The sequence below is a fragment of the Pygocentrus nattereri genome, chromosome 16 (assembly GCF_015220715.1).
Source record: "Pygocentrus nattereri isolate fPygNat1 chromosome 16, fPygNat1.pri, whole genome shotgun sequence".
Taxonomy (NCBI): Eukaryota; Metazoa; Chordata; class Actinopteri; order Characiformes; family Serrasalmidae; genus Pygocentrus; species Pygocentrus nattereri.
In genome coordinates, this window is record NC_051226.1 from 18,368,535 (window position 1) to 18,385,719 (window position 17,185).

Here is a 17,185-nt window from a genome sequence, read left to right on the forward strand (position 1 = left end):
ACGCATGACGTCGTGCTTTTCATGCCTTATGGCCGTTTCTATTTAAACATCTGCAGAACTGTAAACTGTAAATTCTAACTATCGTTAACCTAATAAAAAATGTAGTAAAATTAAAAGATGATAAACGTTCATCTACAGAGTCTTGAATGGGTGTATTTATGTAGACATGCCTGCATTCGGTAGCTAGCTGGTTCCATAGTGTAGCGGTTATCACGTCTGCTTTACACGCAGAAGGTCCTGGGTTCGAGCCCCAGTGGAACCACATACTTTTTCAGTCAATGTTTTGTTGTGTTTCGAGATGGAATTGTGCTCGTGTTACATACTAATGTGCACTTTTAGATGAGTTTAATGTGCGCCTTAAGCTATACCAGCTCCAGGAGAAATATGCTTTTCATTGTTCTTGTGTCGTCTCTCCACCATTGTACCTTTGTCTACTGACTGGTGAAGAAGATTATTGATGTCCTTCCGTTTTTCAGAATAAGGTTATTCTTTTAGTTCTCTAGAATATAAAAAAAACCCTTCAGTAACGAAACGTGTATGAAAAAAAGTGGAGATGCCGGGGATTGAACCCGGGACCTCATACATGCGAAGCATGCGCTCTACCACTGAGCTACATCCCCACGTGATAAACCAAACCCCGACGGGTGACAATTTATCTTATTCTACCTTGTTTTTGTCTGGTCAAAGTAATTTATTGTTAATATATTATCTTACAGAATGCTATATTTAGTATTATACAGCACAATATAAAACATAAAGCTTAAGATGAAACGCTGCAGTTTTACATGTTCATGCCTGGTTAATTGTCTGGTAACTTGATTTCGAGGTTTGATTCAGGTTTGAGAGCCAGTGGTAAATGAGCACAGTGTGTAAACCTGTCGCTGCTGTCGGGTCTCCAAAAAGGCAACTTTACAGGAAAATGAAAAACTGATGTTGTCCTCCTCGGCTCAGTGATACGCCAAAGACAATGCTGAGTAGCTTTTCGGGAAAAAAAATGACAAGAACTGTGACGTAAATTCACATCAAAGATCCACATTTGGTGTCACTTTTATGCAGGTAGCACTGCTATCAAATGTCTTGGTAGATCAGATTATCTGAGACTGCTTCGTGAATCTTTAAGTCACTGAGAAATCAAGCCACTGGCCGAGTGTGTCCCGGAGTCTTATCTACAAGACTGACCCTAATTATGATTTAAAGACACGTGCCAGCCTGAAGTACAAGTTGGTTTACACAGTAGTCGAGTGAAAAGGAATCGTGTTACGATGTTGCCTTCACGTTTAAGTCGCTTGCCATTATATATGGTTGATTTGGCGCGGTAAGTGAGCTGCGATGGCCGAGTGGTTAAGGCGTTGGACTTGAAATCCAATGGGGTCTCCCCGCGCAGGTTCGAACCCTGCTCGCAGCGCTGCGGCGGAAAAGCCTTTTATGCTGATTATTTGAACATCATCGTCTTCTAATCAAATCATAGTGGGTTTAAATAGTTCGACCCTGCACGATACTTTAACACATTCAGACGTGATTAAAATATTCCACACTAGTGCCATTCTGCATTTCTGCTTTGTTACAGCTTCGAATGCCGCATAAACAAGCAAAGCCTTCACAGTGAAGCTCTCAGTTACTGTGAGCACAATGACAGCGCGATACATCAGTAACCTTGTAAAGACTGAGTCTGATCCAGAGACACTGCTCGGCACCTTCTCGCCATGTGGGGGCACTAGTGGGGGTTTTATTAGAATTGAATATATCCACTGTGTATCCCTGTAGACTAATAAAACCAGATTTTTTTTCCACCGGTTCCTCACCATTAAACTGCTCTCTCATTTGAACTACATTTAAGCTTCAATGTTTGCAGGCATTTATTTTTGGCGGTGCCTCATTCAAAGAAATGAACTGAGCTTTGGGAAAAATAACTACAGAAAGCGAATACAATGCAAACCTAATTGCAAAAAAAGATGTAATTCAATTTATGCTTTCTTTACAGTCCTCAAACTGGTCAGCAATTGATGTAAAATCACAGAGTGTGCCTTTAATGCCTCGTAATGAACAAGACACTCCGCTGATAGGCGAGTCTAAGGCCACTCTTCTTTGTTGATCTTTGTTGGAAATAATATTACTATGAGCAGTATGAGCAAAATAGTCTTTTTCTGTTTTCCACAAAGGTCTTCAAAATTTCACGATCTAGTGTGTATACAGAACAATTAAGCAAAATATAGATTACACATAATGTAAAAACACAATACAGTGCAATACTGACTTACAGTACAATAAATACAAAAACAGAGCTCAAGGCCCAACAACAAAAACAGTACAGCAAATACACAAGACAGTATGAGACAGCATGATAACGTATTAGATATTAATAATAAATGTATAAGAATATAAATTATTACAATGTGCAAAGAGTGCTGAGCAGACAGAGGAGGAGTCCTGAGTCACTGTGTAATTTAAACTTAATTAAACTGTAATAGCAAGATAAGACCTGTAGGGGTCATTGTGTGCCTGCTGTCTTGTTTGTCACTAAATTACAATGCACTGCAATGTTATTAAATCTTTATTTAATTTGTACATGCATATTGGTAGTAACATCCTGTGTGTTGTAAATATTAAACAATTATGGTGGGAGATATAAAAGCTTGTACATATCAAAATTATTTTAGGTTATGGGCTAAACGTAGCCCATACTTGCCCGTACTTGCCAGTTTAGTATCATTCAATTACATTTCCTCATCACATTTTACATGATGGCTCCCTTCCAAGGATATGACAAAGCAGCCTTGGTACACTGTGCCATTTTAAATTATGTAGGTTAATACGAAGAGGGGCCTTAATAAGATGGTGCTACCAAGGGCCCACCATTCCTTTCTCAGCTGCAGCCTAGCTTTTGGAATGCAGCTGCAGCTACGAACTGTCCGAAACACTCTCATGCCCGAATTAGGAAGTCTGGGTCTAAGCAAGTTCTCTCAATGGGAAAAATGAATACCGTTTGTTACTGTCATAGCATGAGGTAAACAAATATGTTCCAAACCCTTTACGTTCTGTCCTAAATACATGATTTTGCACCCGAGTGTCATTTAAAATACAAGTACTTCTATATGCAAGCTAAATCAACTACTACAGCAGCTACTACTGCCAAAGCAACTTATCTACCATGTTTGACAAAGCATGCTTGTTTGTGTGTATTTTAGTGAGATTGTCTTATGTAAGCATAGTGCAAGCTAACTGTGCTTTGAACGTCGATTCAAAGCACAGTTAGCTTGCATGTAGCAATACTTATATTTCAACCCCTTAACAGCCTTGTATTTCTGAGAGTTCAGCCACATTCAGATGATAAATATACATATAGAAAAACACATCAGGTTTGGAACATTACTGTGTACCACAAAGCACAATTGAATTTGTTCTCGTATAAAAATCTGCTATCTCCTATGGGCATGACACAGACTACAGAATAATGAAATGACATCAGAGGTCTATTTGGGATTGGGCCACATCAGCTCCAGCTTCATCCTGGCCATGCACACTCAACTGCTCGCACCTGCAGCTTGTTTCAGGACTGGTTATGTCTAACATATATCAGTTCCCAGACTCTCGATTGGTGGCTTAATGTTTTACTAAATTCAGGCATACAGGTAGCTGTGCTCACAATGCAATATGCACATTGGTGTCAGTTCAGCTATAGTACCTAAAGCCATTACCATGTTGGAGTGCTGTCTAAGGCCTAAACATGACACCAACAGTGCACTTTTCCAAAACAATTGTCTCTAAATTGAGGTTAATTCAAACAAATCAAATTCATTCTGTGTAAACAAAGAGTTTGACCTCATAAAAAGAAGCAGCTTAAACTTTGTAAGTAAACTTTGTAACTTTTTAAGACATACTAACATATCATTGCTGCCCTAAGAAAAGTGCATTTCACCAAAATAGTAAATGTCTTTAACTTTTAATGTAATTATTTTGGAACATTCTACTGGTTCACTCATGAAGTTTTTCATATGATGTAAAGGCAGTTGCCATGTTTTAATGATGTAGGGAAAAAAACAAATAAAAATGAAAAGACATGTTTTTTTAAGGCAGCAATGATATAAAAAATTCCTTGGATTCTAGGACATCTCGTGTCAAGGAATTTTATTTATTTATTTTTTTGCTGGACAGGCAGCCAAAAACCTGGACAAGTCAGGGAAATCATGGAAAAGTGGCAGCCCTAAATGTTTGCCAGCAGGTGACCTCAACCTGTAACCAGGCTCCCTGAAATGAAATTCTGACCACGTCACTGGCACATACCCCACTGTTTGTGCTCACTCTTTGCAAAGTCTTCATGTTTGTCTGTCCGTTGTCTGTCTTATGTTTTTTGCATGTGTCACTGTTTTGAGCCTTGCTGTTTGCTTTCTGATCATAGATCCTTCTTGTATTTACCTGCATGTCTGTGTGCTGACCTCTGTCCACCTTGACTACGAGTATCAGAAGGCCCTCAATAAAACACCTTTCCAACTCCTCTTTGCTACAGAATAGCAGTGAAAAACATGGATGATTGACAGCAGACAGGATGACAGGAAGTCATGTTAATAACAAACCCTGCCTTTTTTTATTTTCATACCAGGAGTGGAGGGCCCAGAGGGTGACAGAGAGAGAGAGAGAGAGAGAGAGAGAGAGAGAAAGAGAGTGAGAGAGAGAGAGAGAAATGACTGCATTCAGCTCGGCCCCACCTCCCTCACTCCTCCCCTCTTTCTTCCTTCCTTGCTCTCAGTGTGTGTGGAGTTGAGCGCTGAAGTGAGGAGGGAGCGGCGTAGCAGGTGCAGGAATAAAAAAACTGTCACTGAAGAGAGAAAGAGGGTGGAGACTGATGTAAAATCAGCAGAGGAAAAGATACATATATCACAGAGACAGAGCGATAAACACAAGGGAGGAAGCAGTGAGAGAGTAAGAGTGAGGACAGAGAGAGAGAGAGAGAGAGAGAGAGAGAGAGAGAGAGAGAGAGAAAGACACTGATTGTGCGGAAATTATTCAGCGAGAGAGAGAGAGTAGCACAGAGAAAAGAGAGAGAAAGAGAGACACAAGGCAGTGAGGGAGAAAGAGAGGGATTGTTAGGGAAACAGTTGGAGACTTGCATTTATAGAAAGAGCGAGAGAGGAGAACAAAGAGCTGGAAGAGTGCGAGCATGCTGAGGAGGAAGAGGAGCGTATCCTTCGGAGGATTTGGATGGTAGGTCTCTCACATGGAACAGGATCAGCTGCTAGTTTTGTGCTAGCCAGAGTGTGTGCCATATGTGTTTGCCAGATGCTGTGTGTGTGTGTGGCTGTGTGTGTGTGTGTGTGTGTGTGTGTGTGTGTGTGTGTGTGTGTGTGTGTGAGAGAGAGAGAGAGAGAGAGAGAGAGAGAGAGAGAGATGATTTAAATGAGTTTTTTTATTGTTGTGTATCATGTATATCACCAATGATAAATTGTTACTCTCTTAAAAGACTTATTGTAAGTTATACACTGGCATCTCTGTCTTCAAGAAGTAAATAAAGGTCCATCTTAGTGCCTTCAGGGTAGAGGTGGGTATTGTGGCAAATAATATAACAAAATGATACTTCAAGAGATTTTCTTGACACATGATTAATATAAAATATTCCTTTTATTCTGATGTTTAATAAGAACAGAGAAAAACTGAAGTTGCTCAGTGTTCTTTAAAGCTACACTATGTTAGATTTGAGGCTTTAGAGACCGCTCTGGCAGCAATGTGTAATTGCAAGCAATGTGCAGAAAAACATTTTCTAACAGGATTTTGCTTGGGGCAAGTGGATAAACCTGATAATTGCCAGTGCATTTAAAGAGAACTCTGTCAAAACTTGGTGAAGGATATGTCTCCTGAGGACATCTGTGAATTGTTTACTATTGTCATCATTTCTCTATGGGTATAATGTTGATTTCGCATTTGAGACCTAAACATTGAGCTTTACCTTCTACTTGAGCCTGTGTGTGTAACATTTAAGCAAAGACTAGAACACTAGAAGGAATGTGTTATCGCAAAATAACATAACGGCTGTGATTTGATCTTCGCAATATGCAGTAACGCACAACCTTAAGTGTTCTATTTTTTATTTCTGTTCTTTTTATACAACAGTTAAATAAATAAGTAAACAAATTAATAAATTGGGTCATGAAGGTGTCATTTAATATGTTTTAATATTAGCAGTTCCTTCTGCCAAATTATAGTTCCTTAACGAGCAGCTTGTTGCTACGCCAGAGAAATGAGCTCACTCGCTAGACAGCCGGCAGTTCATTCTCCAGCTCCTTGCGAAACTGTCATTACCACTAATCAGCTTATTTGTTTTTTTTTCGCTGTGATAGTTTTATGGCTCAGTCCGATTTGGCCAGACTTTGATCAGGTTGTTTAGGTTTTCTTCTGTCACAGCTGCCAACTGAAAAGCTGCTTAGTGGTAATGACAGTTTGGGAATTGTAGTCTCATCTTCAGTGTCTGACTAAATCGTTAAAAATATCAATTTTTTGTTTGTGCACAAAGTAAGAAGTAAAAACGTTCAAATGACTTGACTGTGTCCTACAGCTGACAAACTTGTTGCTTAGCAACAGCATCTTAGCAGATTCATACAATGTTTGTGAAAAACCATGATATTATGACGAAATAACAGCACGGTTAGAACGCCTCTCAACCAATCAGCTTGCAGTGTACACACATCATATGTTAGCACGTTTTTTCAAATAATGCCCTATAATGCTACTTTTTTCAATTAAATAAAAATTCACAATGTGGCACTTAAAATACAGACGAAATCCACGTCTGAAAACCGCATTGTGATTATCATTTATCATGATAACAATAAATATCATTTTTTTGACCAACCCTAATTTGGGGTTTTAATGAGCTAATTTTATGAAGGCTGTAACACTGATTATCTATTGCCAAATACACAGAGAAACAGTGACTTAAAGAAGTAAAGGTGACCACTGGTAGTTTCTTTGAGCGATGATTCTGTATACTTAGAATTGAAGAATAGCAGGTCTTACTTTCAGCCACAGTCAGGCCAAATCAACTGGTTAAAATTCCTTTGAGGCATGTTTCTTTGTGCTTGCTGTTTTAGAATGTATCTCAGCAGAGATCAGTACAGGTTCTTCCATTCTCTTTAACCCATTCATGACCAACAGCTACATTGAGTGTGTTGCTGAAAAATGGAACAGAACTTGTTAAGGTTGGTCTAAAGTGATGAAATTTTGTATTTCAAAGAGCACCCAGAAAATTTACATGTATTTTCATACTTTTGCTCATAGTCAAGTGAATATTTTCTATTGTTTTGTTCAAAAACAGAAGTTCCATATGACAAAACAATATAATAGATGTGACAAGTAATACAAACTCTTTGTTCACATTTGTACATGCTCAGAGAACATATGGACCAAAATTCAGAGAGGCAATCTGGCCTAGAAGTTAGCCTTAATGTTATTTGTTGAGATATGCATTATTCTGTAGCACAGCATTGCATACCTCAGCCTCAACAGTTTGACAGCATTCACGACGATAAGTGTTCTCTCACCCTGCATGCATTACACAAGCGCTTCATACAGTCATTGGTAATCACTGTGGGGTCAGCCAATCCTGACTGCTAGCCTAGCCACTGATCTATAGGCAAACTTTAATAAATACAGCCAAGCATGCATTAGTGTAATAATCTGCTCTCTGCATTGTAATGATTCAACATCTCCAAACAGCCTGAAAAATCTGCCCAAAAGCAGCTGAAGATTTTCAAACAATGAAGTTTCTAGGTCTTAGTTTGAAAAATCTCACTCTAGAGGCTGCTGTGGTACTACTGTAGGATGTGAGTAAAATGTAGCAGTGGTTAAAGTTTTCCCTTTATCATTTTATATATGGAAATGCAAGGGTTAATGTGTAGGCTTGTCTGTCAAAAGGAGTGTGTTAGTTTTCAGCTTCATTCAACAACAGAGACAAATTCTAACTCTGTTGAATGACTGGAGTTTCCACATCTTTTGATGCCAATCCTGTCAATGTATGAGGTGCAAAAACTTAAATCCAACATTTTTAAGAGCAGATGTTCAGATGCAAACAGAAACAGTGACCTAAAAAGAATGAAGGTGTTCACTGAAGTACTGATAGTCAGTGTGAGTGATGATGCTGTAGGATATATAAAGCTCTACACTCACAGCCACAGTCAGCTTTCTAAAGTGAAGTATTAATATTTTAGTGTTATCTCGGTTCTGTGTCTGCTCGTGCATTTCAGGGCACAGATCATGCAGCACTGCTCGCTCACCAGACTGTTCATGCTGGTGATGCAGCACAATTTAAATCGTTGCTCTGGTATTCTCTTTTTTCTCCATCAAACTTAAGACAATTTTATTGTTTAGGTATTAATTTTAGTGCATACAGTCCAGTAACTTCTAAGAATTAATGACTAACCACTGTGAAACTACTAAGTGATGTAATTATGAAAGTAAGGAGCTTAAGTGTTTACCACATAATTAAAGAGGTGCTTAGAAGTCAACAGTGTTTACTTTAATTCAGTCCTACCACTCAAACTTAATTACCTAGTTGCATATTAATTGGTACAGTGACTTACAAAATAAATTACTTGCATTCAGTTTAATTCTGAATTGACAACTTGGGAGTCTGCACTTCCGACTTCTGCTAAAAACCTGGCAAGAAGCTCCAGTACTATGCGAAAGTCAGAAACCATCCTTTATTTATTTAACTTCCACTTAACTATTACTTACAAGTTCTTAATTTCTTAGGAGATTTTTTAAGGAGATAAGATATTACTGCACTTACATACAAAAGATACTTAAAAGGGAAATAAATGAAAAAAGTAGAATCTATATAACAGATTCTATATAATAGTATCTATATAATAGAAAATGGGACTCCCAACAACCATGCAAGACCTGGTAGACCACCAAAACTGTCAGCACCAGATAAACAGTAATTTCATCTTTGCGAGAGAGGAGAAAACTCTACTCTTAACTCAGATCTGAAAAAAATCACTGCTGTTTCTGTCCATCCTTCCACTGTGAGAAGGCCTATTGCTCAGTGCTATGGGTCTGAAAGGATGTTACTGAGAAAAGGAAACAGACAAAATCAATCAAAGATGCTGTTGTAGAACAATGAAGTGGATCTCAACATCACTGAATGTGTTTGGGAGTACTTTGATCATGAGAAGCAAAAAAATGCAACCAACTTTTAAGACTGAATTTGAGGTGTGGAAAAATATTCCTGCAGATATCCTTGAAAAATTGAAAGTGAGGGAAAGAATGGAAGCTGTAATAAAGGCTAAGGGGTGACACAAAAAATATTGAAAGTTTTGATATCTGATTTTTCTTTCTGTTAATATTTGTTCTGCTTTTTCAATAACTTGTGCTTAATGACCTGGAAATTAGATGAATGAATGGTGGTCTCTGACTTGAACAGTACAGTACAACCCCTTTCATAATAACATATCTTTTCTTCTACTTACGAATACAAATGTGATATTGATTGAAAGTTTACATCAAGTTTACTAAACATTCAATTAACATTCCCTGCTCAGCAACAAGTGGGAAATAATTAAGATAATAATTAAAACCAAGATTTTGTTATCTCCAGCGGTAACTGCAAGTTGTAGTTTCAATGATGAGGGTCATCTGCCAAATAGTGTGTTAGTTTTCAGCTTCTGGCAATGGCTGAAAGAAATCCTAACACTAAATTAAGTGGCTGTACTGTTTCCACATTGTTTATTACTAATCCTGTCAATTATACAGTGTTCTGGATCCTTCTGATCAGGCCGCCCCCTTTTTCTCTGATGACCTCACAGACTGTGTGTGTTTGATGCCAGGTGATGTGTCCCATACACTGCATCATGCGCTGACTAACACTGTACCAAGCATTCTGTTCAACTTGGCACACCCACTGTTTTTCTTCACATTGTCCTCGGACAGCCAGACTGGTTAATAATGTAGGAGAAATGTTAGAGAAGATATTAGTATCATTCCACACTTCCAGCCCACACACACACACCATACTGGCACTTTTCATATCTCATCCTGCTTTTCCTCCCTCTCTCCTGCCTCCCTCCTTGTGGAAACTCACATATTTAAATTCTCCTCCTCACTTCATACTGATGGCTCTCTTCGTTAGTTTCTATATTTGTTGATTTTAAGTGCGATGCACTTACGTGTGTGATTTTATGCATTAAAAAATTTGACTTTCATTTTAATGTGATCATTTTCCACCCTCTCTTTATACGTTAGAATTAAGCAAGCAGTTTTTGTTACCATGCTTTTAAGACTGTTATATGTAAATGGCTTCTATTGTGCCTTATTCAAAAAGCAGATGTGGCTGAAACACTCCTTATAACTTCTATGTGAATTGGCAAGGCTACACTATGTAAATGCATTATTTTTTGTTACATCACAAAACAGTGAATTCAAAACAGGTTATTTTTACTATATTTACAAGGCTTTAATATTTCATGTGGCTATGAGGGGAAAAAAACACTGTATGCCCAAAGGTATCCAGACACCCCTTTTGATTACTGAATTAATAGAATATTAATAGAATGGGATGCTCTGGAGTAGCTGCACAGGAGCCTAGGGTAACCATGCCTGCAGTTCTGGGGACCCACAGCCCTACACAGTTTCTACTATTCTCTGGCCCAACACACCTGCTCCAGTTCATCAGGCAACTCTTCATGAGCTGAAAGAGGTGAGTTGTGGCAGAGAATAGTTGAAAGATTAAAAGGTGGTGGGTTCCCAAAACTGGTGGTGAAAACCACTGCTCTAGAGGGGTATAAAGCCAGCACAAATTGCATGCAGTTGTTTCAGTCTTAGCCATTAGAGTTAGTGAATGCTTTATTTATGATGCTGCTGACACAGAACTTGCTTCTTTACTGAAGCTTTAAGTGCTTACTGTGCTATCAATCCCTCACCCCATCCCCCAGGCCTCTCTCTCTTTCTCTCTCTCTCTCTTCATCTATGCCATAATGTTTTTCATAGCATTATTTATTGCCTTAAATAGAAGAGGTTACTTTCTTACTGTCCTTCAGCAAAGCACTTACTCTACTGATATGTAGGGTGTGTGTGAGTGAGAAGACAGAAGTTGAACAGGAAGCTTAGCGGCCAATACTGTCACCACCTTTACTATGTGTACTAACCCCTCTTTGAACTTTTACAACTAAACAAGTTAAATTAGGTCAATGGCCATAAGCTGCTGCACACGTCGCATTAGCTTTGCTGAAGAAACTACTGTGCAGTTCATTTGTGCAAGTTTTGTCACCAGAGAGCAATGACACTGAAAAGCTAAAGAGCCACTGAGGTGTGCACACACTGTGGGGCTACCGATATCGGTGCTGTTTAACTGCTGTCTACTGATGCACGGCATCAGCATTTCACGTTCCTTTGAAAATATAACCTACATGCTCTGTTTGTGGCATCTGTTTGAGTCATCTTTTCATGCTGTGGGAAAATCTGTCACACACACATACACACACACAAACACACACCCTTCCTCTCTCACTTTTGCCCACATCCCCACCACGCCCAGCCAAACCACATGCCCCACACTGACACCGCCATTTACCTCAGTCAAAACACACACGCTGGAAAACATACAGCCACAGATGTATCGCAGGGGTTGAAGTGTTTATTAAAAAGAAAGCAGAGAAGTGTTCACATCTTTATAGATAAAGAGTATATATGAAGGACAAATGTTAATCACTTATACATTGTTTTAAATGTTTAAGAACTCTTAACTATTGCCTTTCAAAATCACTTGCAAATTTCCAGTTTATGGGTGTTTGTTACCAGAGGAAATATGTCTACTTAAAGGGTGTTTGCCACCTGTTAACGCTTCATTTTCACTCTTTCTCACTCTATGTAGCCCTCTCTCTCTGTCACTCACTTTCTTTATCCTTCTTTCTTTCTTGCTCATTCATTCTCTCCCTCTCATTGTTTTTGTCTCTCAACCTCTATGTTTTTCCTTCTTTCTCTTTGATTTTCTATATTGTAAAAAATGTTTTGTTTTGACCTAAAAATTAGTAGCAGCAATTTAACTGATCTCGTTCATCTCAAAAATACTTTGAAACAATGCAAAGCAAAAATACAGTCTAGATCAGGAGTGCCTAGTTCTGTTCCTGGAGATCTACCATCCTGCACAGTGTAGCTCTAATACTGGTCTAACATGCTTGATCCAGGTGACGAAGGCCTTGATGAAGGGCATCTGAATATTAGAGCCAGACGTGTTGGACCTTAACCCACTAGGGTGGTAGATCTCCAGGACCAGGGTTGAACACCCCAGGTTTAGATGAACAAAAGCGATATTTTACATAAATTCAAACTCAAAACCAATTCTGCCATCTTCCACTATTTACAGCGTAGGCCTTTCTCCCTCTCTCTTTCTCTCAATTCAGCAAGAGTAATGAACATTTACAAGATTTAGAGATATAAGTAGTCTCAGTTTTAATAACAATAAAAACAGACACCTCTCCCTTACTCTCTATCTATATCTCTTGCTGAAGCTCTCTTTGTCTCTACCTCCCTGCCACATGAGAAAGCAGAAAGGCTGATGTGTGAACTGTCAAAATTTCTATTTGTTAACACTCTCTCTGCTAAACACAGCCTTCCCTTGCACACACACCTCTCTGTGAGAGAGTGGCTGTATTCTCCTCAGACAGGTGCACAGGTGCAGTATACTGTATTACACATACATGATTCTACAGAACAAAAATGAACAAAGTTCACAGTTCACAGATATCATTAGACCTTCTCTAATGGCCCAGAAGGTTCTGAGGGGTCCCCTCTGGTTAACAGAGTAGCAAAAATATTATAAAAAGCTGCTTACCAACTCTTAAAGCACTAAAATTTCTATCAGCATTTCTATCAACAAAATTCAAGCTTTTCCTGCGCTTCCATTGTCCACAGACCATACCATCCCTCCTTAATGTGCCTATAATGGAGGTTATGGATCCTTATGAAGTTTGTTTATAGGAGCAGGAGAATGTTTATATGTACTGAATATGGTCTCTGAAAAGACAGCTGGCTGTATCTGGCATAGCTTCCTTATTCTGGTGAAAAGGTTTGTGGTGTGTGTGTGTGTGTGTGTGTGTGTGTGTGTGTGTGTGCGTGTGTGTGAGTGTGTGTGTGTGTGAGTGAGTGCGTGTGTGCGCGTGTGTGCGCGTGTGCGCGCGTGTGTGCGTGCATGTGTGTGTGCGTGTGTGTGTGTGTGTGTGTGCGTGTGTGTGTGCGTGTGTGTGTGCGTGTGTGCGCGCGTGTGTGCGTGTGCGTGTATGTATGTGTGGCAGGTGAGTTAGCACTTTTCTGTGTTACTGTGTATGAGGACACACTCACCATGAATGACCTTTCCTGGATGTCAGTCTGAATAGGACTGTAGCTGCCACATTCTAACAAGCAGTCACAACAAAGTAACAGGAATGAAAATCTGTGGGGGAAAAACTCATGAGCCAAACTTCAATCAATTTAATTTTGAGACATTGAAGGGTGAACTGAAACACAATCTGCAGCAAGACTGGAGTTTGAGTTATTCATTTCTCTTAAAGATGAAAGCTTTTAATACTGTTTTTCTGATGGTGACCAAGGGTGGTCTCAGACTACTGGACAGTACACTCTTAGAAATAGACAGGTGCGAAACCATCACTGGGGCAGTAGCCCTCTTTTCACAGGGGTTGTAGTCACAAGGGTACATCTCAGTACCTTCACTCAATAAACTTAACTGTATCATAATTCAGTGAAATTATATTTTCTAACTTGCATTGACTCCACACACCCCGTCTCGTCTCCAGGCTTTTTATTGTTTGTTTCTAAAATATGAGGTTAGGGAAAGGTATAAATATGTATTTTTCACCTGGAAAAACTTATTTAAGGTACACAGTTGGACCTCAAAACCACTATTTTACCTGTATATTTACATTGTTTTTACCCTGATAAGCAGAAATGTACCTGCACAGTACCTTTATTTCTAACAGTGTACTGCAGGTCCTATAAGCACTACTCTGCCTATTTCTGCATTCTCTCTGTTCTACCACACCAGACCCCACACATGTGAAAGGTTGGATAACTGTCTGGTCTGTTAAATCAGGTTTGTTAGAGCTGGGAAAACACAAACTTGTACATCAATTTCACTACTGAATATCAGCTTTTCTGATGTCTAGTCTTAAAATCTCTATTTTTTTCTCTCAAATTCAGGATTGACAAATCCACTGTCACTGCTCTTCGAAACCGGTAAGTTATCTGTACTACTTAAACACACACACACACACACACACACACACACAGTCTAATCTGTTATATATATGAAGATATGGATTAATGGCCGGTCAGAAGGAAGAAAACTGTAAACATAGTGTGTGCACAGTGTATGCATGTGATGGGAATTCTTCCTGGTTGCAAAGAAATGTCTGTGGTGAAAAGGAAATAGCAGTGTTTTTTCAACATTAGGTTTGCCATTTGCATGAAACATGTGGGTGAGTGTAGTGGACTTTTTAAGAATCATGGTCATATATAGAAAATAAAGCATAAACCAACATGGTCATCAGTGCCTCTATGTCAGTGCTTATTTGAGTAATAATATTTTCCTAATATCGTTAGCATTATTTATTCAATATATTTCAAGTAAATATCACAAAGGAACCCAAAAAAAGCAACCAAAAAGGAGTTAGTGAGGTCAACCTCTGTCAGGAAGCTGTTCATTGGTCAGATACTTGCCCTAATTGGTCAAAGAGCTGTTTATGGTTCACAGTTCCAAACTTAGCTTGTCCTGGAGCAGGTTAGGTGTGTAACATAAGTTGCCATGGTAAAATGGTAAAATCCAGACAGAAAATCCAAAGTTAAACAAAGCTTAAAGTTAGCTGGCTAAGCAAGAATCCTGCTTTGTGAGAAAGGTTAGTTAATTTTCCTAAAAGTCCTGTTTATATTTTCTTTCTATTAGTTTGCATACTGGGTGTCAGTCACAGGAAGGCAGTGACTTTGAAGTGGGCTTTCTGCTAAAATAACAAACCATAACCCAAAACTAGATTCACTTCACAGTTTCTCAGCATAGTGACACACAAATCAAGGCAACCCCCCCAAAAAAAAACTGAAAATGACACCAAAATTCTTCATGTACATATTGGTCTCAATCTCAGTTCAGATAACCTACATACAGGAAAATATCAAATTAGTCATGAGCATCTGCCCATGATCTAATTGAGCATAATCTATTCATGCTTAAAATGTTAAACAGGTAACCTCACAATAAAAAAGCTAAATATGACATTAAATCTGGTCTTTAAGACATTAAGAGATAAATGAACCACTTTTTACCACCTTTGTGTTTAAATAGAAGAGGAGATTGTTTTTTTGGTATATATTTTAAGTTTATTGAAGTGGGTGAACTGTTATTGTTGTCAGTGGAGTCATATTTGTAATCATGTTGTGTAATTAAGTGAGACGTCTAATTCCCATCATCACCACTGTGAACAATTAGGACATGGCAAGTTTCTCTTGAATGGAGCATTCAACATCAAACCACCTTTAATAACTTGCATGTAATGATTTAATTATGCAGAAACATTGACTCCCTTTTAAGGTTAGTAACTTAGTCAAGTAAGCCCTTCAATGCAGAACAAATCAATACATCATCATAGACGAGCATGCAGTAGAGGGTTAATCGTCTAAAATTTTAATTTATATTAAATATGCATAACCCTGCTGCCACATCTACTGTGTGACAGCTGCTGATGGAGCCACTGGCTTTAGTTTTTGTTTTTTTACATTAGTAATAGCTGTTAATGTTATGCTTTATTTATATTCATTTACTTCTGTCATTCCTTATTGATAGCTACCTCATCCGTCAATCTGTATCTGTTTATCTACATTCATCTGTTTCTCATTCATAGTTTTATGACTATTCATGAGTGACCCGGGTGGCGCTCTTTCGTACTCTCTCTGTCTGCCCTCGCTCTCACTCGCTCGCTCGCTCACTCACTCACTCACTCACTCACTCACTCACTCACTCACTCACTCACTCACTTTTTCTCTCTTCTCTCTATACACTTGCCTCTATCTCTTTCCCTGTTCCTTTCTCTTTCCCCTCTTCCTCACTCTGTCACTCTCTCTCCCTCTCTTTGTCTATGCCTCTTTCTCACTCCACCTCATTCTCTGTCAGTGTTTCATGGAAAGCTTTGAAGAATGGTTAAGTGTATTCGTCAGTAGGGAGTGGAGTGGGGCTGCTCTGACTGAATGAGGTCGTGACTACAGGTCCATTAGCAGTTATACACATGGAAATGATGCACACTTTAGCAGGCACTGGTTGATATTGGCAAAACATGAGCACCTTCATACATGATAAAAGGAAAGAGTCATTAACATTTTCAGCTGTAGTGTGTGCTTGCATGCCCACAGAAAGAGCAGATCACAACTGTGTTTCTATTTATAGCGCTCCCATTGGCAAGGTAAATTCTTTGAACCTGTAGTGGCTGTCAACCCTCTGATGCCCAATGTGTTTATGTACAGCTGATGAATCAGTGTTCATTAAAGCCCTGAGCCAGTCTGTCTCTTTTTGCTGATTAAACGCGTAATGCCCTTTAGTCCATCATTACACCACAGCATGGGTAAACTACATCCACAGGCACTATAGCAAAGCTGTAATAGTGCCATCAAATCAGAAAACCAATTTGGTCATCATAAGAACGCTCATCGTTTGGATATGAGAAGTGAATATTTGTCTGATGATTCTGTAGTGTGCAAGCGAAATCCCATGAGATTCACTTTGGCAGGCACTTTAGTTGCTAACAGGTGGCATCTCCATGTCTTTCCCTTCACCCTCTGTTCAGCGTCCGACACAAAGGTGTGGACTGCTCCATGTGCCAGGTGTGGAGGCTTGCAGGACACAACGTAGCAGGTCACAAAACAGCCCTGTGCCAGTCACCCAACCCTTGTAACTTCACTGCGTTGACAAAGCAAGCAATCCTACCTCAAGATTGGCAGAGAAAACTGATGTGACTTCAGCATTGCACTGAGTGCAAACATATTTCTATGATTATCCCATTATTAATGTATGAAAAAGCTGAATCCAAGGCTATTGGGATACAATATATCATAGGGGCAGTGTTGTGTTGTGCTGGAATATTTTAGATTTATCTTTGAGGGAAATTCATGTTGGCCACATACTGCATACTACTTACTACTTTTGGGTACAAGCAATATGTGAGCA

General features: G+C 39.1%; 1 protein-coding gene and 3 non-coding genes across 4 annotated transcripts in view; 3 read left to right on the forward strand and 1 right to left on the reverse strand.

The window, feature by feature from the left end:
* The first annotated feature begins 189 nt into the window (after positions 1-189).
* trnav-uac lies at positions 190-262 on the forward strand. Its single transcript has one exon. It is a non-coding gene; the product is annotated as a tRNA-Val (tRNA).
* A 286-nt stretch (positions 263-548) lies between these two features.
* trnaa-cgc lies at positions 549-620 on the reverse strand. Its single transcript has one exon. It is a non-coding gene; the product is annotated as a tRNA-Ala (tRNA).
* Positions 621-1,323: 703 nt separating this feature from the next.
* Positions 1,324-1,405, forward strand: trnas-uga. The gene has a single exon. It is a non-coding gene; the product is annotated as a tRNA-Ser (tRNA).
* Positions 1,406-4,747: 3,342 nt separating this feature from the next.
* rap1gap2b (RAP1 GTPase activating protein 2b) overlaps positions 4,748-17,185 on the forward strand; it is a 52,613-nt gene continuing 40,175 nt past the window's right edge. Inside the window, exons 1-2 of the mRNA XM_017698645.2 lie at positions 4,748-5,199; positions 14,179-14,214. Of these exons, the coding sequence (XP_017554134.1) occupies positions 5,156-5,199; positions 14,179-14,214 (80 nt within the window). The 5' untranslated portion in view covers positions 4,748-5,155. The remainder of the gene's footprint in view (positions 5,200-14,178; positions 14,215-17,185) is intronic.